Genomic DNA, 23986 nt, shown 5'->3' on the forward strand with positions numbered 1-23986 from the left:
TCTCCCTTTGTCCTTACAGGACTCCTCTGTCTCCTTTTTGGACTTAAACCTCTGACATCATGGATTAATTTTCCTGACACAGGGAATCTCAAACACAGACCTAATTAGGCAAAATGTGAAATAACAAACCTTGCTTTCTTCCAAAGGCTTTGAGAGTGAGGACAGGAGGAGAGTAGTAAACATGATTAACTCAGAAATTTGGTTTTCTTGGCTTTTTGTGCAGCAGAATTTCCTTCTCACATTAACTGATATTCACCAAGTACTTAAAAAAATCCAAAGCCCAAGAATTAAATAGGATTGACATTATGCTTGATAGGATTTGCTGATTCAGTGATGGTGCTCACCTTGCTGTACTTACTGTGACCACCACAGGCAGAGCTGAAGCATGTCTGGAAAGCACAGGAACCAGGCAGTGGTGTGGATGAGGATGGAAGCACCAGGCTACATCTCCAAAATTCATCACAGTGATGTTTCCAAATGGGAACAGCTATGTTGCCGCTTAAGTAATTTTTATTCTTGTAACTCAGCATCCTCTTTGGAAGTCCATCTGCAGCTCCTGCAGTGCCTTGGATGCAGCAGGAGCTGATGTGTGCCTGCTGTGGGGCTGCATTCAGGGCTCTGTCACCTTGTGCTGTGCCCAGGTGTTGTGGAAAAGAGTCTTCCCCTTCTCCCCACGGGCCAGAGGGCTGGGAGGAGGAGGGAGGAAGCCCCAGGGGTTAGGATGGAGGAGAGCCTGGGCGCAGGATGCAGGAGAAACTGGGAATCAGGAGGGAGGAGAGCCTGGAGCAGCTCAGTGGGGTAAAGTGGCCACTTGGAGGGCACAGGGAGCAGAGCCAGTGCTGGACCCACGGCTCAGCCTGGCATGCAGCCCTGCAGAAACTGCAAAGTTCTGAAATCTCTCTGCTTTGGGGTTTTTCCCTCCCTTGCTGTACCTGTGTGATGGATCCTGGGGGCTCTTCCATCAGGCAAACACTGCAGTCCACGCTCCACTTCCTTTGCAGCTGAGCAACGTGACTTTGCACAAACCAAACCTGACTTTGTGTTCACATAAGTTAGTAAAACCAGAGGAACAAAAACCATTGCAAATTGAAGCAAAGTCACATTCCAAGTGGATGTCTGTGAAAACACTGTGCTGAGGGCTGTGTGCTTCTACAGAAGGATGTGCTATATAGTGCATTTTTGAAAGTTTAATATAGGACCACAAAAAATGGGCACAAAAAGGGCAGAAAAGGATTTCCTGGGGTAGAAGCAAGAAAATAATGTACAACTATGTCAATTAGTAAGACTATAATTTAAATAAAGTCACTTTAAAACACCAGTGGAGTAGCCTGGCTTGTCACAAAGCCCTCACAGATGGGATAGAGCAGTAAGTGCAGCTTTAGAGCAACAGAGCATTTCAGTGTGCTCCAGGCCACCAAACACATGTGAGAGACACTGCTCAAAGCTATTGAAATAATTGATATTGGAATATCAATAGGATAAAATATTGATGTTGTGCCATCTGTATCTCATTGGTCCCTGGATTGATCATTTGTACACTCAGCACAAGTGAGTCTGGGTGGTGCTGCAGAGGTTCAGTCACTGCAATCACTGTGATGGGGTAGAAGCAGTGCCAGAGTTTGTAAAAGGCTCCTCAGTAATTAAGGGATTGTGAAAAATGCCTCTTGCCTCTTCCAAGAAACCCATCATGCCACCCTCATTTTTCATGTGCTAATGAAAAATGCTTAATTCCTCTGGAAAAATACCAATCTGGTGGCTTCCAGCATGGGAAATATTTTCACTGTAGCATCATGATGTGTGTGACAGTCACAAATGCTGCTCATTTGTCTCTTACTGAGGTTTTGAAGTGCAGCACTGTGCTCTGCTCTGGCAATTTTTAATGCAACTAATGTCAGTACTGAGCTGCAAGTGGATTAAATAAAGGTGGCTGTTAATCACAGAGCAATGGCATGGAACAGGCCACCTCCAGAAATGGTGGCTAGCAAAGGATAAATTCCCAGCTCTCTGGGTATTTTCTACATCTTTAACAGAGTTTTATGATTTCACAGCTCCTTTCATAGCAGAACATAATGTGACTGCTTCACAGCTGGTGACTGCTGACCCTGGGATTCCAGCACTCATCTACAGGACTTCAGTGGGTGCTTTGGGGTAAATAATGAGGTTTAACTTTATTTATCGAGCTATTCACAACTTAAAAAATGGTTCTGTTATTTACCTACTCAGTAGAAATGCTTGTTAAAGTCACCATCCCTGGAGGTCCTCAAGAAAAGACTGGCCATGGCACTTAGTGCTCTGGCCTAGTTCACATGGTGGAGATCAATCAAAACTTGGACTTGATGATCCTGGAAGTCTTTTCCAACCTAAGTAATTCTGTGATCTCTGTAATTCTGAGAAAATACTGAGGATTTAATATCTAGAAGATTAATATCCTTCTGCCAGCTTTCAGAACCAATCTTTCCCCTAAATTATCCCTTTATTTTTAATTACAAATAGAAATTTGAGTGTTGCAGGATGTTGTTCTTTTTCAACTTATTTGGTATCTAGCCCAATGGAAAATCTATCCCAAGACTGCTGGTTATTAACTGAAATCTTAAAACATCATTATTATAGTATTCCCAAATACTTCTGTCCTATTTATCACCATCATATTTTCAAACCACCCAACAACTCAACACTATTTTCTTATGAAAGTCAGCCTAGTGTACTAAAGACGCAACAGCCATTTGCTCTTTTTAAGTAGAGCTGGTTCCCCTCTGCAGAACTATGCCAAAGAGGATTGTTCTTTGATGTACCCCTTTTTGATTTCTTTTAAGCATGGGAGAGTAGAAAAACAAAGATAATTTCCAATATGTTGGCACCATCTGCAAAGAATTCTATTAAAGCACAAAAATTAGGGATTTTTTTGATTTTTATATTTTCAAGGGTAGTGTTAGCAATATGATGTTGGTTCAGAAGTCAGGTAAGGTCTGTGGTTGGCAACTACAATTCTTTTATTGGACATATGTTACTGAGCATTGAACACTTGTTTATGTAGGCACAGATTTAAGAATAACACCACAAAATCAAAAGTCTAAACTGCAGACCTGAACTGAGAAACTGACCTGGTGAGTCTGTCTACTCCTATAACTAAGCTGAGAAAAGGGAGAAAAAACTGCCATTATAAGAGAAGAAGCATAAATTTAGTTATAAATTATGGTTACAGAACTAGATAATATTTCCTTTAAGGTCCAAAGCACTGGAAAACCCAGGTTCCCTGTGTACATGCACGGGGAAATATTTAGAGTCTGCCTTATGCAAGTGGTTTATCTGTAAGAAAACTTAATAAAGCTGTACTGATTCAAACAGTTCCTTTAGAAAAAAAAAAAAAAGTAATTCAGAATTATATTTCAGAATAAAAAATTATACATTTAAATGCAGATGATAACCTACCCAAAAGAGAGCAAGTTTCAGCAAACAGTAACCAGGAAAGAGTGAACAGGGAAAGCCCGTGAGAGCTATGACTTTAAGCAATGGTTTTTGCCAGATTTCATTCCTGCTAGCATCAGAATTTTCTCCCAGAGAAGATTTAGGAGATAAAAAGGTAAATTGAACATTGTCTTTCTTCATCTCATAAGGGCAGTTTTCTACAGTTCTTAGCAACAGAAAAAAACCAAAAAATATACATTTCCAGAACTTGCACATATCCAAAAAGAAAAAGGTGGAGAACAAAGAGGGAGAACAAAACCTAATAAAAGCTAGAACATGACTTTGTAGTAAACAATAGAATATAACGTGCAATAGTGCAATTTCTCCTTTGCTGCTCCAAGAGGAAGCCCCGGCAGCCAGTCCCGTGCGTCCGGCATCCCTCGGCGGGGTCACGCCCAGCTGCGAGCCTGCCGCGCCCCGCCGGGCTTCGGGGCCGCCGCGCTGGGGCCGGGCTCGGCCCGCCCCCTGCCCGCCTGCCGCAGCTTCTGGTCCCAGCGCTGCGGGGAAACGAACGGCGTTAGCACGGAGAGGCGCAGGGGTTACCTGAGAGACTGCAGGGATTACCTGAGAGATGGCACAGGAATTACCTGAGAGACGGCACGGGGGTTAACAGAGAGACGGCACAGGGATTACCTGAGAGATGGCACAGGGATTACCTGAGAGATGGCACAGGGACTGCCCGAGAGATTGCAGGAATTACCTGAGAGATGGCACAGGGATTACCTGAGAGATGGCACAGGGATTACCTGAGAGATGGCACAGGGATTACCTGAGAGATTGCAGGGATTACCTGAGAGATTGCACGGGGACTGCCTGAGAGATGGCACAGGGATTACCTGAGAGACTGCACAGGGATTGCCTGAGAGATTGCAGGAATTACCTGAGAGATGGCACAGGGGTTATCTGAGAGATGGCACAGGGACTGCCCGAGAGATTGCAGGAATTACCTGAGAGATGGCACAGGGATTACCTGAGAGGTTACAGAAATTAATAGAGAGTTACAGAAATTAACAGAGATCTTACAGAAATTACCAGAGAGTTACAGAAATTACCAGGGAATTTACAGAAATTAACAGAGAATTACCGAAATTATCAGGAGGTTACAGAAATTAACAGAGATTTACAGAAATTAACAAAGAGCTCCCAGGAATTAACAGAGTGTTACAGAAATTACCTGAGAGTCACAGGGATTACCAGAGAGGTTACAGAAATTACCAGAGAGTTACAAGAATTACCAGAGAGCTCACAGAAATTAACAGAGAGCTCTCAGGAATTAATAGTGTTACAGAAATTACCTGAGAGCCACAGGGATTACCAGAGAGTCACAGAAATTACCAGAGAGCTCACAGGAATTACCAGAGTTACAGAAATTACCAGAGAGGCTACAGTGTTGCCCTGTTCTTCTAAACCTTCTGATGTTCATATTCTTGTAATGAACTTTCTCATCCACTTTTCTGTAAATATTGTTTTACATTCTTTTCTGGAAAAGGAGAAATTTGATGGACTCTTGGTTTGTCCAGTGTCATTGGAGAGGTGGCACTGTCATCCTCCAATCCACTGTCACTTTTGGAAATCTATAAATGCTGGAGTCAGAATTAAACTGCCCTTCTTTTACCTTAGAGATTGCAGTGTTGGCATCATTTTATTTTGTGTCCTACAGTGACACTACAGAAATTACCAGAGAGGCTACAGATGCACCTTTTCAAATGTTTCACACAGAAAATGTGTTCACAAACAGCAGCAAAAGCTGCTATTGCTGTTTCCACCATGTCACCTGACTGTGCTGGGCTCAAGGGTGCAATGAGAGCTCATTGGGAAAAGTCCCTATTTAAATGTTAAACATTTAAAAGTTCCCAATTAAACAGGGAAACTGTTTCCTGGCTTTCCTGCAGCTTCTGGGAATGAAGGGTCTGACCCAAGGCTTCAGCACAAGAGGGACTCACTTTCGAAATAATAAAACTTAAATTAAGCCACTCATGCGGTTTTTGGGGGAAGCAGGAGGAAAAAAAAGTTAAGGGGTTTTTGTTAATTAAAAAAAAAAATTTGTTTTTATTTTTGCAGGCAATAGAAATTACTGTAAAAACTGCAACAAAAAAAGACATAATAAATGTAGTTTGCAAAACTGTTGATGCTCTTGGAAAGAAAATTATGATAAGAAGTGGGTGGGGATGTGGCAGGGTCCTCAACACCCCCAGGCTGGGTGTGAGGGCAGAGGCAGCAGGGTACTGACAATAAGAAGGAAGTGAAAAAGTGTGTTCCCCAAAACAATTCCAACAAATAAAGTTATCACCCAAGAGCTGAAACTGAGCAGAAGTCAGCCCGTGGCAGCAAAATTATATTTTGTCTGTGGCACTGGATTTCCCAGGGCTCTGCCAAATCAAACAACAACTTGAAATAAGATCCCTGTATCTTTCACTCCTGTAATCTCCACTGATGTGAGAAATGTGTACAGAAAACCTTGCTTTTATAAACACAAAAGCATTTTCCTGCCAGTGATCCTGACACTGATGAAGAAAGTGCTGAGTGGAAGAGAAGACTGGTTTGCACAGGCAAAACCACTATGGCAAATGTATGGCTGAGAAATTGTGTCAAAATAAGAATATTTTGTGTAAAGTGACACTCCTGATAATGTCAAAACCACTGACACTTTGCAGTGCATCAGAACATCAAAAAGGTATGTTGAATATATTAAATCTATTTCATAAAAAGGTAATCCTTCCAGAAACTGGAAGGCATTAAAAAACATTTAAGTAAGAAAAAAACAGAATATATTTTCATTTAGAGAGCTGGGGTTGCTCAGCCTGGAGAAGGATTCAGAGAGATCTTAGAGGACCTTCCAATACCTAAAGGGGCTACTGGAGAAATGGGGAAGGACTTTCTACAAGAGCATGTAATGGCAGGACAAAGGGCAATGGCTTTAAAATGAGAGAGATTAGATCAGATTAGATTAGATTATATAAAATACAGGGAAGAAATTCTTGGCTGTGAGGGTGCTGAGGCCCTGGGACAGGGTGCCCAGAGAAGATGTGGCTGCCCCATCCCTAGAAGTGTTCAAGGCCAGGTTGGATGGGGCTTGGAGCAGCCTGGGTCAGTGGAAGGTGTCCCTGCCCATGACTTAATCTGAAAAACATTTGTAAAGCCCCCGGGTCTGTTTGTTTTTTTTAAATTCATATCACAACCCCAACTAAGCAGGTATGTGTTGTGGAACACACAGTTTGCTACAGAGTTAAAAGACTCCTACTATTTGCTTTTTTGAGACAGAGCTTTTGACTACTGCTACAATGGGATACTTTGGGGTAATTCAATGTATCCCTTTAATTTACTCAGCATGCAGTTCTAAGAAATACAGCAAATAAAACACCAAGTTCGTTTTTGATACGTGATATTGATTAACTGGAGGCAGCACACAAATTTTCTTCCCTTATTTTGAAAAGGCAGGTAGATGTTTTATGGCACCCACAACATTTGGCTTCTAGTGAGGTATTTTCTTACCTTTATTTTTTTACCAAGACGTTCCTTCCACTTCTCAGCTATGGAGCCTTCCACCAAGAGTAACCTACACAACACAGACAACTCCATCAAGGGGCTATACAACCCAGCACACACAAAACTAAAATCTCTGCGCCTGTAGAGAGACTTGCCCTCCCTGAAGACCAGGTTTTCCTTCCTTTTGGCTCTGACTTTGAGCTTTATGACAGGAGAACGGCTGAGGACAGCACAGGAGGAGTTACCTGGAGCGCTCCTCGTCCTCGTAGCCCATGATGATGTATTCCTCATTGGCACTGAGCGGGGGACACAGGCAGCCAGAATTCGTGTGGAGGTTTACAGTGTCCTTTGGGATGTTGACCAGGGAAGATTTCAGGATCTCCTTGACTTCCACTACTGCAGTGACATCGTGGCATTTAGTCTTCACCTCCTTCACTTTAGCGCGGATGACTGGGGAAAGCCACAAAGAGCATTGTCAGCAGCAGCAGAAAATGCAGGGCACTCCCCAGCTGCTCTTGGTGACCCCTGGCATTCCTCTTTTGCACGGTCCCTCATCAGAAGTTAGCTGAACTCCTGCAATGTCTCTGCCTCCATCTCTTCACTACTTCACCCTCCACCAAGGAGGCGCAGGTAGCTCAGTGTGTCCCTTAATAATGGTCAGGAGCAGGAGTTATGTACCCACTGGATTTATGTCCTGCTTAAGTTGGGCTTTGATTTCCTTCCTTCCTTTCTTCTTCACCCTTTCCATGTTAAATATATTAAATCTATTTCTTGTGTGCTCTCCCTCTCCCTTGAGCTGTGACTGTTCCCTTTCTGCCTACCTGCAGCACAGATGAGCAAACTTTATCACTCTGAACCTTACACAGAAAGGGAATGTGCATTAAAACTTCTCATATCACTGCTTCAGCTGGATGACAGGCCCTTACCTTTTCTATTCTCTCCAGTGACCCAGCACTAATCTGCTCTGCACTTTCTGAACTTCAAATGCTCCTGATCTTGACCCAATGACCTCTCTAATTGTTTCCTCTCTTGGCCTCTCTTTTTGCCTCAAGTTGCACAGGAGGAAAGGTTGCCTTTGAAAGGCAAAGATTTTCATTCTCTCGGGGTGACCAGTGAACTGATACCACATACAAATGCAAAGCCAACCCAGAGGTCGTGCTCTAGAGAATGCCACATCATTCAAAGAGTCCCTTGCCACACTATAAATAGGAGATACACCAAATTCCAAATGTCTCCTGCGTGAAAAAGGTAATAGAGAAGAAAGAAAGCCATAGACTAGCACATCTTCTCCCCATAACAGCCATTAACCAGCATATCTTGCAGGCACATTAAATACAGTTGCCAACAAACACCAATTTGTGTACCTAGTATGAACAATTTACCCTAAGTGATTCCCTTTCTCAAAACCTTTTAAGATCTCAAAATAAAATATTATTTTAGTTTGGAGGCATTTCAAATGCCTTTTAAAACCCATTTAATTTTAAAAGCTTAAGAAAATGGACAGGAGCATGCCCAATGACTCTGCCATATGCAGTTTCTGACCACAGAATAGTCACTTTAATTTTTCTGTAAACAAATTCACCAAAACAACATCAAATTGACTATTGACCAAAAAAGTGTTTGAATACAGCTGTAATTTTTTAGCTTTTAATAGCAAACTACTTTTAAAATAAGATTATCTGATTCTGGCTTTATAAATGTGCAATCTTAATAAATATTATACAATTACTACCATTTAAATAAAGCCTTAAAGCTGAGCTGAACCTAAGGCTCTTCACCTGATTAATAGGAAAAAAGGAAGTGTTGCATATTGATAAAGCTTTATAAAATAAGTGCTTGTTACCCTTGTAAAATCATTGCTCAGGCCTGCAACTTTGGCTAAGCAGAAAAGGACTGTGGGAAAGTGACTGAGCTGAATTAGGGGTAGAAAAAGAAGTTATATAACCATGATGTGCTCACACTGTGGTGCATGGTGGTTGGTTGGGTTATGTTGGTTATGGTTTGAAACTAATAAAGTTTTAACTTTCAGTTTGTAACTGATACAACTGATACTTTAAGTTCATAACTGATAAAGGCTTAAGTGTTTAAAAAGTCCTGGCTTTTGCAATAAGGAAGGGCCCAATGTTCAGTCCCTGTGATATGTATTCAGTGGTTTCACTGCCTTAGTTTGCTTGAAACTGACAGTATGAAGGAAAACATGAGCCTGGAGCTGTGATATGCCTGAAGAGCAGGCCATGTGCACTTTTACAGGTGTTACAGACAGCCTAACAGAGCTGGCAAGATGCTCACTGCTGGCTTTGAGACACCAGAAGGAAAAGAACCTGTCAGATTTCATGGAGAGCTAGTGGGCATGAAAGCTGCTACAAACACCCCCTTCTGCAAAAGCTGAGGGTACTGGCAATCACAGAGGCAGCTCAGGCACAGCAATGCCATTTCTGTTGCATCACTGTTCACACCAGACAAGTACACAAACCCCAAATGCCTGCACTAAAACTGAAATAACAAAGAAACCCTTGTACCAACGTATCAAGCTAATCCCCTCCATCCTTCTAATTTGGAAATGATCCAATCTACACCTTCCTCCTGCAATAAGCAATATTGGGTTACCAGCAGTAACAGTGAACTTTTTAGGCTTTTTTAATGAGAAGTTGCCCCTTGCTGCAGGTTTAGAAGAGCTGGGAGCTGGCAGTGCAGCTGCTCTCACCGTAGTTGTAGTTGTTCCGTAGGTAGGTCTTCTGGGTAGCTTTGACTGGCTTGCACTTGCAGCGCTCTACAGAAACAAAAAGCTTTGTTTAGAAAGAAAAAAACATGTATTCAGTGACAATCTTCCCAAAACCTGGAGCTCACACAGTGTGGGAATTGGATTCATAAAAAATAAATCCAATAAACAAATTTGATGGTTTTGCTCATTGACCGCCGCATACACTGAAGTACACAAGATACTATTCTTAACATTATTATTATAATAATTAATGAACATAAATTTATCTTGTATCTTTACCTTTTTTAGATAAGGGGTAAAACTTGATCTTTTAAATAAGTCATCCAACTATGATCTATCACCTGTTTTAATTTGATCTGTTAAATCTTGTTAAGCCAAGAAACACTTATTGTAATTATTGTATTGTAATTAGGAAATAGTTGGCTTCTGATTAGTCCCAGGTAAAATAAAATAGACTAAATTGCAAGACAAGAACACAGCCTCACATTTCCTTCAGTTTTAAGGCAGTATTGGCTTATTTTATGAATTTGAGAATGTATTTTTTTAGTCTAGTTCTATCTCTAAATTACTGACATACCCATGTTCTTATTGAAGAACATCCTAGTCACCCTCATGCTTTTTAAATTTACATTTAAAAGAACTGTACAAAATGCTGCATTATTCCTAATCACTATTTAGAGATACAGAAACTAACACTAAAGTCAATAGATTGGGATGGTGTGAATTATAACACCTTGTATTGTCTCACCCTTCTCATGAGACTGAAAAAGGAACAGAAGTTTTTAAACCACGTCTCAGCTACCCCATCTCTAAGTCAGAAAAGGGTTAAATCAAAAAACACCTAACAAAAATTTCACTGAACTGACTTGCTTATTACAGTGAAACACTAAAAACCACAGGGCATTCCTGGCCTGTTCTGCTGGGAGATGAGGAACTGCCCATGAGCCCTTAAATGATTTTTAGGAGAACAACCTGACATACTGAAATTAAAAAAAAAAAAAAAAAACAAAAACAAACCACAGCACAACAACAAAGACACACAGACTTTGAGACTGGAGTGACAAAATCATCATTTAAAGCCGATTCAATGTTCAATCCTGAGCTCACAGGTGCTGTAATTCCATCCTTGCAATGCTGCTCTCTCTGTGCTAGACTTAAGGAATGCCCTCACTTCTTCTCCTTTTATCATACAAACCACAACAGAGACACAGAAAGAAAATACTGTGGCAGTGCATGACTGAACATTTTTTTGAGTATTATCAGGTCAGTATCTCAGGTCAGTTGAGCAAACTGGGATATTCTGGCCAGCAGGCATTCATCGACTATTTGGCATTGGAGGGGACCTTTAAGGGCCACCTAGTCCAACCCCCTTGCAAATAAGCAGGGACATCTTCAGCTGGATCAGGTTGCTGAGAGGTCCATCCAATCCACCATGAGGAATGGTGTAAATTTTGCACAATTTTATTATGACCCAGAAGTCCAAGTTTAATGAAAATAGAGAATTTCTTAGCCCTTGTGGCCAGAGGGACAGCCTTCAAAAAAACAACACAAATGAGCACTGTCAGAGCAGCATTTCCAAAGGTGCAGATGCCAGACAGCTGGGAACTCTAAGAGAGGTAAAAACATTTTCATTAGTGCCCTGGGAATGCTAATGCTGAACTCCAGAGCCACAGTGGTGTTCAGAAACACCACTGGTATTTCAGGACTGGTTGTTCTACTGCAAATATTTACTTTTTATTTTACACCAGTGTCTAAGTGTGGTTTGGTGGAGTAATTTCAAACAGCAGATCCCAGTATTACATGTGCATGTGCATCTATTTCGACATTTGATTTGGCATAAATGGAAGTAGATTTAATGCAGTTTATTTCTATACATCATCATTCTAAGTATCAATGCATATAAGCTAGTGGTTTAGTTAAATCTAACATGAAGAGTCTGAAAAAGAACTTTTATTTGATTATATAAGATTTCTGCATATTAAAAAAATTAAAATTGATGGAATCATTATTTTCTATTGGAAGAATTTTTTAGTTGAAAATACAAAAAAAAATACAGGAAAGAGGAAAACATTTCAAAAGAAAAGAATATTATTTCCTTGAATTTCAAACACATCCTCAGGAATCTATATATAGAGCCCTACATACTTTAACTTTTCTATGTGTTTGTGTTAAAACAACAAAAGCAGAGAAGGGAAGTGATTTTTGGCTTCCCTTCTGCCTTTGTGAGCTCATGGATACTGCAGGCCAAATGACAGCTGCCTTGGAGCAGAGAATAAAAGATGTGCTCCTGTGACCCACACTCACACAAGCACTTTAGCACTCAAGTCCAGCAAGTGGCACACTGTAATGTTCTCCTGCTCTGCAGAACTTTGCACTGTGTCCCAGGTGAAAAAAAATAGGCTAAATTACAAGACAAGAACACAGCCTCACATTTCCTTTAGTTTTAAGGCAGTACTGGCTTACTTTATTAATTTTAGAATATATTTTGTTACTCTAGTTCTATTTCTAAATTACTGACATGCCAATGTTCGTATGGAAGAACCTCCAAGTCACCCTCATGCTTTTTAGATTGCCATTTAAAAGAACTGTACACAATGCTGCATTATTCCTTATCACTATTTAGAGATACAGAAACTAACACAAAAGTCATTTGCCAAGGTCAGTTACAAAGTTAGAGCCAGAACCAACTCCTCTCTCCCAGCTCCTGGTACAGTGATTTTCCAAGGAAGGCAAATGCTGACCTTCCCCCAGGGAGTGGAAACACCCACAAAAGGTGGCAGTAAAAGTGTACTGCATCACCTGATGCTGAGGGAAAATCCCATTTTACCTGACAGCCTCCTCAGAAGCTGCCAGGATTAGCAGAAGAGCTCTGACACCACAACAATGCCATGTCCCCAGCACAGAGACAGCAGCAGAGGCTCCCACTGGCTTTGGCTGAGATCACAGCCAGCCATTAAATCTTCTTTTCAAATAAATACAGGACTACAAACTGCTCAAAGTCCCTGTCTTTGAAAACTTCACTCTGTCAATGCCAAAAGACATGGAGAGAATGGTTTTCCCCATGGATTGCTACCAAGAAACATCTGTGCCATCTTAAATATATGTGTATGTAAGATGGAAAACCTGGCTGTAATCCTGACCTGTATAGGCACTCAAACCTGGCAAACACCTCCCAGATAAAGAAAGGATAAAAAATAAACACTCTAGAAAATTTTCTAAGAGACTCAAGGAGCATGTGATGGAGCAGAAAACAATGGACTTCACTGCCAACAGAGGTAAAAAAGGTCTCCGAAAAAACCTCCATGCAGACTGAGAGGGAAGGTTTCGCCAGCAGACACTGACAGGGAAAAAAAGGTGTCTCAAATAGGGATAACCTATGAGTACTGCTCCCTGTGACCATGCACAGCAGCACAAGCAGTCAGATGCAGAAACCACAAAGCTGAGAATGGGGTTTTTTTAAAAAAATGTATCAATTTTCTACTTGCAAACAAACAAACAAAACTGCTCTAAATTTACTTTACTGAGCACATAAACAAAGCCATTTTGATACATGGCCTTTTAGGTGGTCCAACTGTGTTTGTCAGTTCAGACAGATGTAGCACACTGAACTAGAAATCATGTTTGAACAGTAAAAGCAGATACTGCAGCAGCAATTTTTCTGTGCATCCTTACCCTATTTTCTAGATGGGATTTTTTTTAGGTCTGGTTTTGCTTTCAGCCATCAAAAAGCATCACAACAGGCACAATGTGACTGAAATTTCCTCTTCTACTGCAGGGTCACTCACTGGACTTACATGCCTATGGACAGGCAGCAGTAAAGATATGCCTCACAGTTTTGATTTAAGGTGACAATGAGAGCACACAGCTTTGCTTCATGCTCAGAGTGAAGCTTGTGTGCTCTCTGTACAGTCCACATGGTGCATGAAATCCCAGCTTTCTCAATGCCACACAACTGAAAATGGCTTCAAGCTATGAAGATACTAACATTAGTAACAAATATCTTTAGCCAGTCTTCCAGACATGGTCTCATGCTCAAGACAATTTAAAGCAAAGCCTGTTAAGGGGCTTGCTGATATGAGGTTTTTTTACCTGTACCTGGGCTTCTAGAGGGTATGCACTGTGATTTGAAGAACATTTTGCACAAATATAGCTGCTTTAACACTGGGACCTACTGACTAAAATTTTAAACTGTATTATATAAACTGGGCATTACTGCAAAAACTGATATATTTTTGCAATTTGGTCACAGAGCTTAATGCTGAAATTCTATCTATAGGTATCTAATGTTAAGTTCAACACCTTTTAGGTGAACATCAGTGCACACTGTAGCTCATCAGCACCTCTGCAGAAGGAAAGACATGGAGGTCAGTACTACAGCTTCCAAGTCTCAATTTCTTGACAAAGATCTAAGAGAAGAACTTTGGATGGAATCATAATAAAATTCAAGAAAATCTACAGTCACTGGCTCGCATGGGCAAAAGATTCACATTCCTATAACTATTAGCCACCATCCTGGGCTTTGCTTCTTTGCATTGGCAAGTAGTGGTAATGCTCAAGGGGTTTTATTCAGTTCTAGCAAAACCAAAACAGCAATAAAAAGCAACAAGGGACTTGCTGGAATAAAACCAGCCTCAGAAGGTGCCACCCTCAACCTCCTCAGGCTAAAGGGAGCACTGCCATTATCTACAAACAGTACTGAATTTAATTTGAAAACTTTAAGGTCAAAATGAACCATTATCTTCACTGGTTTTGCCCGGGGAAAAATCAATTTAACGATTACTTTCCCTGTTCAAGACAAAACCTTTAATAAAATCAGCACAGCCCTCCTGCTTTGATAGACATTTTGAGGCTGACCAGCCCCCAAATCCCACCTCCCCATGGAATGCAAAAGCAAAATCTGCAGTATTCTCAGTCAAGACTAAGTATTTAAGTATTTATCATTTAGTACCTCTCTTAGTTAAATATTTAAAGGATTTGAAAGTCTACAGCTTATTATACAATTTTATAAAAATTATTATACAGTTTTGTTACTTATTATACAGTTCTATAAAAATGTACTTACCAATGCCAGCACCTCTACAGTTGCCGTTATTAGAATCCATAGGGAAATCTGCCATGGATTTGTAAAATATGTAAAAAAAAGTTAGTATTTTTAATATTGGATTATTTCACTACACATACATGACAATGTTTTCTCTTTCTGTAATATTTAGTACGTGGAAACTTAATAACTTCACCAATAAACAGTTTGCAATATTCTAGAGGTCATTCCAGTAAAGTTGACACAATGTCTTACCCATATTTCACCTGAATCCAGCATATCATGTTAATTGCTGAAGCAGACTAAATATCCCATTTCCATTGCTACAGACTGGCAGGTTTCAGACAAGAGTTGACATTTATGCCATGAATTTTGATCACCTACAGAAAACATGTGTAGTGTTTGCATTTAATTAGATGATGAAGGAGAAATTACTTTGGGGGAATTTTTTGGTTACTGAGGAAATCAAATCAACCAACCACAATCACGCTGTTGAAGCAAATGCCAAAATAAATGTTTCAGACCTTCCCCTCACTTTAAAAACACACTGATTACTCTGAAGGACAGATAAGGAACAGAAGTTTAAACAGGCACTCTGCCCAAAGAAATGCTTTCAGACACGTTCCTAAGTGGACTGTGTCCTACATTAGTAAAATGCATCATTTCAAACCTATTTATTAAATCACATCTGTTAATGGGTTTATACATATATTTAATAATGAAAAACAAGTATGTTAATGCATATAACCTTCAATGAGCCAAGGACAAAATAAATACAAGAGGAACAAGAACTGGGAGAGATGCAGGACACTTCACTAGAATGGCACATAAAATGGAAAAACAAAAGAGCTTTCAAAGAAAAAAACCCTTCTGTAATTTTGCACATTTATTCATTTATGCTGCTCTTCCAATTCTAGAATCTGGTATCCTACAATCAACTTTTCTTAGATTCTTACATAATCATGGAGGCAATCCTGCTGCCTTTGCAATGTAGAACAAATGCAACAAAAGCTCCTCTCTTGGATCCTGAGCTGTAAGGTTTTGGCTGTAAGGCAGCCCAGGATACTCCTGATACTCAGTACTCATGATGACTTTACATGTGTGGATTAAATTATAAGGGCCAAGTATATATACAAATATGTATATATTTATATATGTATATTATCACAAATTCTGTAATACCTGTTCACAAGAAAAATAATATTACTTAGCTAACCTTCTAGCTTCACCATCCATGTTAAAAAAAAATTAAATCTCCTCAGAATGAATACTTATACTACTCAAAGCAATATGAAACTTCATTTACATAAATGAGGATGGAGCTAAACCACAGTCAGGGCAAGAGTAAAGCTGAAAAACAACTAATTCCCTCACATAATAACTTCAAAAAAATTGAGACTTCAGGAATAATTATTCTAACTAACACAAAAAGCAAAGGGTATAGAACATAGCAAAGGAAGATTGAATAGATGCTCTTCTTTTATATTCAATATCCTGTTGCTAATAAAACATCAGGTCCATTTTCTTGCAAAGAAAGTTCCAAACTACCACAAGATCTTTGCTTATAGAAGAAAAAAACCAAACATCTTTAGGAGTCAATCTGATCTTTGCAATCAGGTACTTCCACAGAACCTTTTAATCTTCAACATGCTGCCTTGTAACAAGTCAAACTACCCAAGCTGATTCTTTCTTTCATGTTTGATTTTGATTATTCACCTGAGTTATTCTCAGTGCATTAAGAACACATTTTATATAGCATCAAATGCACTCTGGCATTCCAGGATGTGATGGAAGAGGAATTGAAATGGTTTCCCTCTTGCAAATGGCAAACAAAAGGACAACCACATTGCTCATTCTTCCCCTCCTGGGCCAATTATTTGTTGTCTTGTTCATTCAGCCAAGCTGTAGCTTTAAATCTACAATTCCTTCTGATGTGGTAAAAGCATAGAGAGAGGTCTATGGTCTGATAATCCTCCTATGTGTTCCATGTATAGATAAAACATCTGCAGAACCCTCCAGCCACAGAGAGGAGGCCTCTCTGTGTACCTAGGGCTGGCATCAGATGTTTCCCCACTCTGGGCACCCAAAATCCCTGCAGAGAAAGCTCTCAGGATTCACTGCCCCTCTCACTCAGCTGCCTTGGCCACCTTCTCAGGTCTTCTCAAAAGATATCTGCAAATGACCAAGCCAACTCCTCTAGTTTTTTCATGTGGCTCAGCAAGCAAAAATTCTTACCAAAATAGGTATTTCAGGGATAGTTTGTTCATACCTTCAAAGCACATTGCCCATTGTATCAAAATTGTTACTGGGGACAGAAAAAAATCATAATGGAGAAGACAAGAGAAGTATCACATTAAATGCTTACCATCTCCCATCCACAGAAGGAAAAAGAAGCCCTGAAGTGCACAGTCCCTACCTAAACTAAGGATGGATCCAAACAGACATGACTTTGTGGTGCTTGAGCAAACCTAGTCCAATCCACATTGAAACTGCACCTCAAAATAAACCAGAGCCCAGTAAAAGGTTCACAGCCTTCCCTGGCACACGTGGAGTACAATGTCCACAAGTACTGGCTGAGGAACCTCCCTTGGAGCTCACACCAACACAGGAGAACCAGTGAGCACTTGGTATGGGCAGCATAAACATGCAAACAAGCATGGAACTGACCTGCTTTACCAGATGTCCCCACACACTCTCAGGTACACAACTTATTTTTAACCAAATTACAGCACACCACAGCCTCGAGGCATCTGCTAACTCTGCACTGCCAGGTCACCTGTCCCAAACCAGAATTCCCAATGAATTGCTGTGTGTGCAGCCAGAGCAATTCAGACACTGTGTGCAGAGCAGCCAGGAGTGGAAGTGCCTCCTGTTTGTGTGCCTGCACAAAGGCAGCAGGGCAGGGGTGAACAGGTACCCATACATCAGCTCATAGCTCATTTCTGGACTTGGGAGGGCTTGGGCCAGGCAAGGGTTGACCCTGCCTTGGTGTTTATCCTTTCCAATGCACTCATGTCTATGCAGGGATGACTGGTTTCTACAGATGGACAGAAGCATGGGCTTGGAGACCTCTGCCACTCAGTGACATCTTTCTGGAAACCCTTCTCATTTCTCTGACCCTTTTCCCAGTTAAACTCATACAGTCTGGTCCCTGCTTACCCACCAGACAGGAGATTGGAAGAGGGTCCAGCCCAGGCCTGCCACCAGCTACTGGTCAGGTCTCAGTGTGTGCGAGCACTCACCCAGCCCCTGTGAAATCCAGCCCCTGTCCCCAGCACCCTCATGGACAGAGGCCTCTCTCCACCAAGCTGAAACCTTCAGCTGCAACACAGACAGAGGGAGAGGGAAAAAGCTATTTAAAATCCCCCAAACAACTGACTTCCTATTGTTCCATGTCTCTTCATGGGCAAACCCTCTGCCAAGTTCTGTCTATGCAAAGCAATCTTTCCAAAATAAATACCTGCCAGTGATTGTTAGCTGGATCCCCAAAGAGGGGAACACCATCCAAAAGTTTCCTATTAAATTTTGTTTAGGAGCAGGGGACAAATCCAAATTGTTTTTTTCCAGTATGCCATCCTAATTAATTTCTTTTCAGAGGGATTCTATATTTAAAAAAAAAAAAAAAACAAAACACTAACAAGGAGAGCTAAATGAAAGCCACTTACACAGTAAGTGTACAAAATAACAATGCCTGCAACCACAGATTTAGATGAGAGGTTTGGAAAGGAGAAACAACTTGGTAATACCTAGTTTTGAGCAAACATCTTTCCTATACCACTGTTTAAATAAATAAAAATGTTAAAAAGGCAGAGGAAGGCAAAAAATAACACAATCCTGGTTGTCATTATGATTAAAGAATATGGCCCAGCTATTACTGAAGCCACTCCAGGCACTGTGCTCCAAAGAATTAAACCATAGCCAGTGGCTGCTGCTTGGGTACCTTCTTCAGATTTACATATCTGTGAGCCCTATTAATTAAGAAACCCTTCCACAATGCATGAATTCACTGTCATTTACTTCAGCTATTAATACAGAGAGGATCTTTGCTAATTTGGTTGCAGAAACATGCATGGAAAGCCAAGTGATAGGAAAATTTATTCTAGTTAACATTTAATACAAAGAACTCTTAACTCCAAGTTGTAGAGCAGGCAGCAACAAGGCTGTTCCACATAACATTTTATTCCTCACAACAAATCCCACCAGGTTTTGATGGCATTTAATGCTTAGACAGTAAAATCCAGGGGACTCAGCCTACAAAGGCAGCTAAACTGCAGTGAGCACATTACCCCATTGATGGTATCTTGATTACTGAGATTTAAAATCCCTTATTTACTTCTTTTGTCCTGATTCAGGCTTGAAGTTTGGAATAATTTTGTTATTTAACTGAGAAATGAGGCTGCTCTCATGTTTCAGGAAAAGACCTAAACAAATCCCAACTTTATAAAACAATAACCTGGGCACAACTGCTTGTCCTCAGCACAATCTATAACACTCCCCCCAGCACTGTCATGCACATCAGCTGCTCTAAGTACAGCTAGGCAAAGACTGAGTCAGAACAAACTTGATCTGGAGCTTGGAAAACACTTTTTTGGAAATTAAGGTAATAATAAATAAGAAACAAGCATGAGAAATGGCTTGTTCACTTGCCTTTTTAACCTGCAACGCCAAATTAACATACTGGGTTACTATGAGTTCATCCAGACAGACATGGAGGACTTGGGCCACATGGAGAAATCGTGGGTTCACATATGATTTAAGAAATAGGTATCCAGCATGTGAATAATGTACAGTTTTCTTTAATGTTTAAGAGATAGTATTTTAAAATAAAAAAAATAAATTCAAGTTCTCCTTAGACATCTTATGATAGTTTGAGTGTTAACTACACATGGTTGATACCTTGTGATGTGGCTTCCCTTTTCTCCAACATCTTAGTAACAGGCCAACACACCTTCAAGCTATATTCTTATCTAAGTAAGATAAGGTGAGACAACCTGCCTGACAGATCTGACTTCCAATATGCACAGAACCCATCACACTGCTCTGGTTTTGTTGCTAGTTCCCTCTTCAAAACAGGAATGAACATTTCAGTTGAGACATAAACACTCTGCCAGGCAGTAGCAGCCAAGAACACATGTTGAAGATGCTTTTTCAGTCAGCATCCCCATGCCAACACTTGCCACTTATTACCTGCAAAACTAAAGACAAGGTCCTGCCTCTGAAATTCTAGATTTGAGACAATTTTCTCTCTCAGCAGTTCCTGCTCCACAGACTTAAGGAAGTTTGACAGGGCTCTAAATGAGGAAAGCAGATAATGTGATAGATTGGAGGAAGAATAAGCAAATACATGTGAAGAATGAAATACATGGAGCAAGTGAACAGCACCTCCCAGAGATGTAACACAGCTGATACTAATGTCTGCACACAGAACCACTTTCTCCTCCAAAAAGGAAAGGACAGGGATGTGGGATACATGCCATAGGAGACTTCAGACAGCATGCACTAATCTGACACCCAGGGTGTTAATGTATTGTCAGGATGCTCTTTCATCCTCCATCCTGGATGGTGATTTGTTGGATTCTCCACAAAAAGCCAAATTATTCAGTATCCCACTCACCTCCAGAACACTCACACCATGCCTGCAACATCCCTTTGCTTTCTGGCTGTAAAGGAACCCGGATGTTTCCCAAAGAGAATGAAAAATAAAGAAACATACACTTCCCACATGTTTTAAGTCAGTTTCTGTAACTTGAGGAACTTGAGAACTCAATCAGCACTCCCACTCAGATTTTGGAGACCAGCACAAGCCCAGGGGGTGTGCACAGCTATTCCTCTAACTGAGCCCAAAACACAGCACTGCTGTCAGCTTTCTCCATCACACACAAAGCAGTCCCTTGGTGCTGTGACAGGAAGGGTCTGGATCTTCCTCACACCTGGACTCAGATGAAGAGAGGTCCTAGAAGATGTCTGTGGTGGACTGTGCCTCAACAGCTGAAAGTGAACTTCTTACTGAGATTTATCACAGATTTTACCAACCACAGTTCCTCCATACTTTGCAACACTCGCAAGTTACTGGGAATATAACTGATGGAAATAGGGCTGGTGAACCCAGTCCCTGCTCGGACAAGGACAAACACTGACTACGTCATCCTTAAGGCTCTCTCATAGAAGGGACAAGACAAATGTGGTGAACATTAGAACAATAATGCAAAAATAATGCAGAAACATGCAGAAACCTCAAGAGGATACAGTAGAACCCTATGACAGGTAGCAAAAGAATGAGAGCAAAGATTTCACTTCTGAAGAAAACAAAAAAGCCTCTTCTGCAACGAAAGCCACAAAACAATGGATTATACTTCTGCCCACGCTATTAGGTGTAGTTTACAGACAGCAGAAGGGGCTAGAATGCTTAGGAGATAAATTAAAGCAAATAAGAGCAGGGATTCTGCACACTACTCATCAGGCAGTTGGTTATTTGTGTCTTCTACTGAGTTGCAATCCTTTATTTGGAGAATTGGTTTGAAAGTGTTCACCTTACCTCTTCCTAGAACAGGAATCCTTCCCACTACTTTCTAAAAGAACAGTTTTATTCCCTCAAGAAGGATTCTTTCAGTCTGGTGCATAATGCACCAGTTCAAAATATTCAGCCCAGAAATGAGAATGTCATCAGGTTCTCATTCACTGAAAGAGAGTTTTCATGGATCTGGCCCTGGAATCCCTCAAAGAGGTTATTGTACTGCTGAGGTCCTCAGAAATAGGTAACTCGGGGGCTATTTCAGCCAAGCTTCCTCCCTCCAGATTTGAATGTGATTGCTTTCAAATCGCTGCAGACCTGCCAAACCTTGAGCCATTTTTAAGGTGGTTTTGAAAGCACCTCAATGCTGCAGAGAAAGGTGCTTGGTGCTCAAAACCACATCTCCCCCCAAAACTAGCCCAGCAGGACAGCAGGGCTCAGAGAGCAGCAGCTGATGGCAAAAATAGATGGTTATGTTCATGTGCTGGAAAAAAAGTAGGAAAAGGCAAGAGGGAAGGAGCTAGAAGTTAGAAACAGAGTAATAACTGGAGATATGAGGGTATGGAGGTTTCAGGACAAGCAGAGGGTAAGAGAATAGCATCAGAGATGGATTAGGGTTTGTCTGGTCTGTAAATAAATGGAGACAGAGAGAGCAGCTTACCTGGGAAGGCTGAGCTGGGGAGCACGGTCAGGAAACTGAAGCGTGAGATTTTGTTAGGAGAAGAAAACAGGAATTACAGCGTTTGGCATTACTGGCAGAGGGATACATAAAGCATTTAGTAGTGGGAACAGAAGCACAGTAAAATACTGTGCTGAGCACAGCATGAAAAATCCCCCTTTCATTCCCAGGCCACTGCTGGGGGAGGACAGAGAGGTGAGATCCACTGCCTGTCAGTGAGCTCCCAAAACCCAGCACTGCAGCTGTAGGCACTGAAGGAGACAGGCAGCAGCACAACAAGCTCCTGGGGTGCATGGATGCTGCTCTGACCCCCCTGGTCTGCTCTCTCACCCCAGTATTGCTCTCCCAGTCCTCTGATGGAGAGGTCTGTCAGAGCCACCAGCACTGAAACTGCACCAGAGAAAATGGTAGGCTGGTTCCACCAGCAGCAAATGCTTTCCTGAAAATACACAGGAACTGTAGTCACTTTGTAAAAGGTCGGAGCTCACTCGTGATAACCACGCACCAGCTTGCTTTAATTTCCTGTTCAATAGCCCCTTGTATTCAATATCTCTGTGGAGCTCAGCTCACCACGTTGGAGGGGTGTCCTGCCAACTCCTCCAGCCCAAAGGCAGCTGTGACAAGAGCAGGATCCCTGAGGCACAGCAGGTTTGCAGCATGGTCTGAGCAGTCAGCAGTCCTCACCTGACTGTGCAGAGATGCTCCTGCCTCGGACAGTGGTGCTGGATGGCAGCCAGACACCCAGCACCAGCCACCCTGTGGGATCACAGTGAGCTCAGCTGGTGAAACAGGATGCAGAGAGAAAGCTGAGCAGCTCCAGCAGCCCCCGAGGCCACCATGGTCACACAGCATCAGGCTCGGGTGCAGGATGCAGCGTTTGGCTGGCTTCAGGGATGTTGAGAACAAAGCACTTTGCTAGACTCCTTACCTGGCTGTAGTTCTAGAGCCCAGGGACCTGCTGGGGAACCTGTGCTGTAACTGTACCTTCGGTGCTAACCACTAAGATGAGCATGTTTTCTCCCCTCCAGCTGTGCATGTGCCACCACGGGCCAAGAAGTAGCTGGGGAGACCCCGGCGCCCCAGCTCCTGCCTGGGGCTCCTCTGGGCACTGATATTTCCCAAAATCTGTGGAGTGCTGGCATTGTGTGAGAAGGGAACAACCTGTTTTGGGAAGGAGCGGCTGAAGAGGAGCAGAGAGGAGCGGGGGCAGAGGGGGAACCGGCAGCCGGGGGGCTGCCCCTCACTTGGGGGGCTCTTCATTCTGTGCCAGCAAGCGCTGCCGATGGATCTCCGGTAGAAGAGCGGTACGGAAACGTTTCCCGTTCGTGTGCAACGAGGGCTGCAACTCCCACACTCGGTGGCGGGGCTGTCACTTGTCACACACACTCTGTGCCCAACAGCAAAACTTTTCCAGCAGCGACGCGGCTGCTAAAGGCAGAGAGCAGACAGCGAAAGAGCGGAGGGCAGAGCAGAGAGAATCCGAGCGAGCAGCCGGAGGGGAGGCAGGGCTCCCGGGCTGCCCTCCCCGCCCGCCCGCCGCCCATTGTCCCCGCGCCGGTGCCCGTCCCCGCGCACTCACCCGCGCCCTCGGCGGTGACGATGGCCTCGGGGGAGATGCAGACCCCGCGGTCGTACACGGGCAGCTCGTCGCAGGCCAGGCTGTCGGGCCAGGCGTGGCTGTAGCGGACCAGGACGGGCTCGCAGCCGGCGCGGGCGCGCTCGCAGACGGACTTGCAGGGCTTGATGGGCTCGTGCTGGAAGTCGATGGTGCAGATGGGCGCGTACATGGCGCACAGGAAGAACAGCAGGTCGGGGCTGCAGTTGGTGCCCAGCAGCCCCTCGAACTGCTCCATGGCCAGCACGGCGTTGGCCTGCGTGCTGTGGTGCAGGTGGTTCGGCATCTTGGTCATGTTCCAGGGCAGCGGCTTGCAGAGCGGGATGCGCACCGGCTCGCAGGCCGCCCCCCGGGCCGCGGGCGGCCGCCCCAGCAGCAGCAGCCCGGCCAGGGCCAGCAGCGGCAGCCCCCGCCTCATGCCGCCCGGCCCGACGGTAAGCGAGGGGCCGAGCGGGCGCGGCGCGGCG

General features: G+C 42.6%; 1 protein-coding gene across 5 annotated transcripts; it reads right to left on the reverse strand.

The window, feature by feature from the left end:
- Positions 1–2902: 2902 nt before the first annotated feature.
- FRZB (frizzled related protein) lies at positions 2903–23986 on the reverse strand. 5 transcript variants are annotated; one of them, XM_064718441.1, is made up of 6 exons: positions 23484–23986; positions 14736–14783; positions 9656–9721; positions 7197–7401; positions 6958–7021; positions 2903–3962 (listed from the first exon to the last, which is right to left on the reverse strand). In XM_064718441.1, exons 1-6 carry the CDS (start codon positions 23935–23937, stop codon positions 3855–3857), a joined length of 945 nt encoding a protein of 314 aa, XP_064574511.1. In that variant the 5' UTR covers positions 23938–23986; the 3' UTR covers positions 2903–3854. The 5 variants fall into 5 exon arrangements, with proteins under 5 accessions (XP_064574511.1, XP_064574515.1, XP_064574514.1 ...); XM_064718445.1 differs by having other exon boundaries at positions 2903–4211; XM_064718444.1 differs by having other exon boundaries at positions 2903–4234.

The sequence above is a fragment of the Zonotrichia leucophrys genome, chromosome 7, assembly GCF_028769735.1.
Source record: "Zonotrichia leucophrys gambelii isolate GWCS_2022_RI chromosome 7, RI_Zleu_2.0, whole genome shotgun sequence".
Classification (NCBI taxonomy): Eukaryota; Metazoa; Chordata; class Aves; order Passeriformes; family Passerellidae; genus Zonotrichia; species Zonotrichia leucophrys.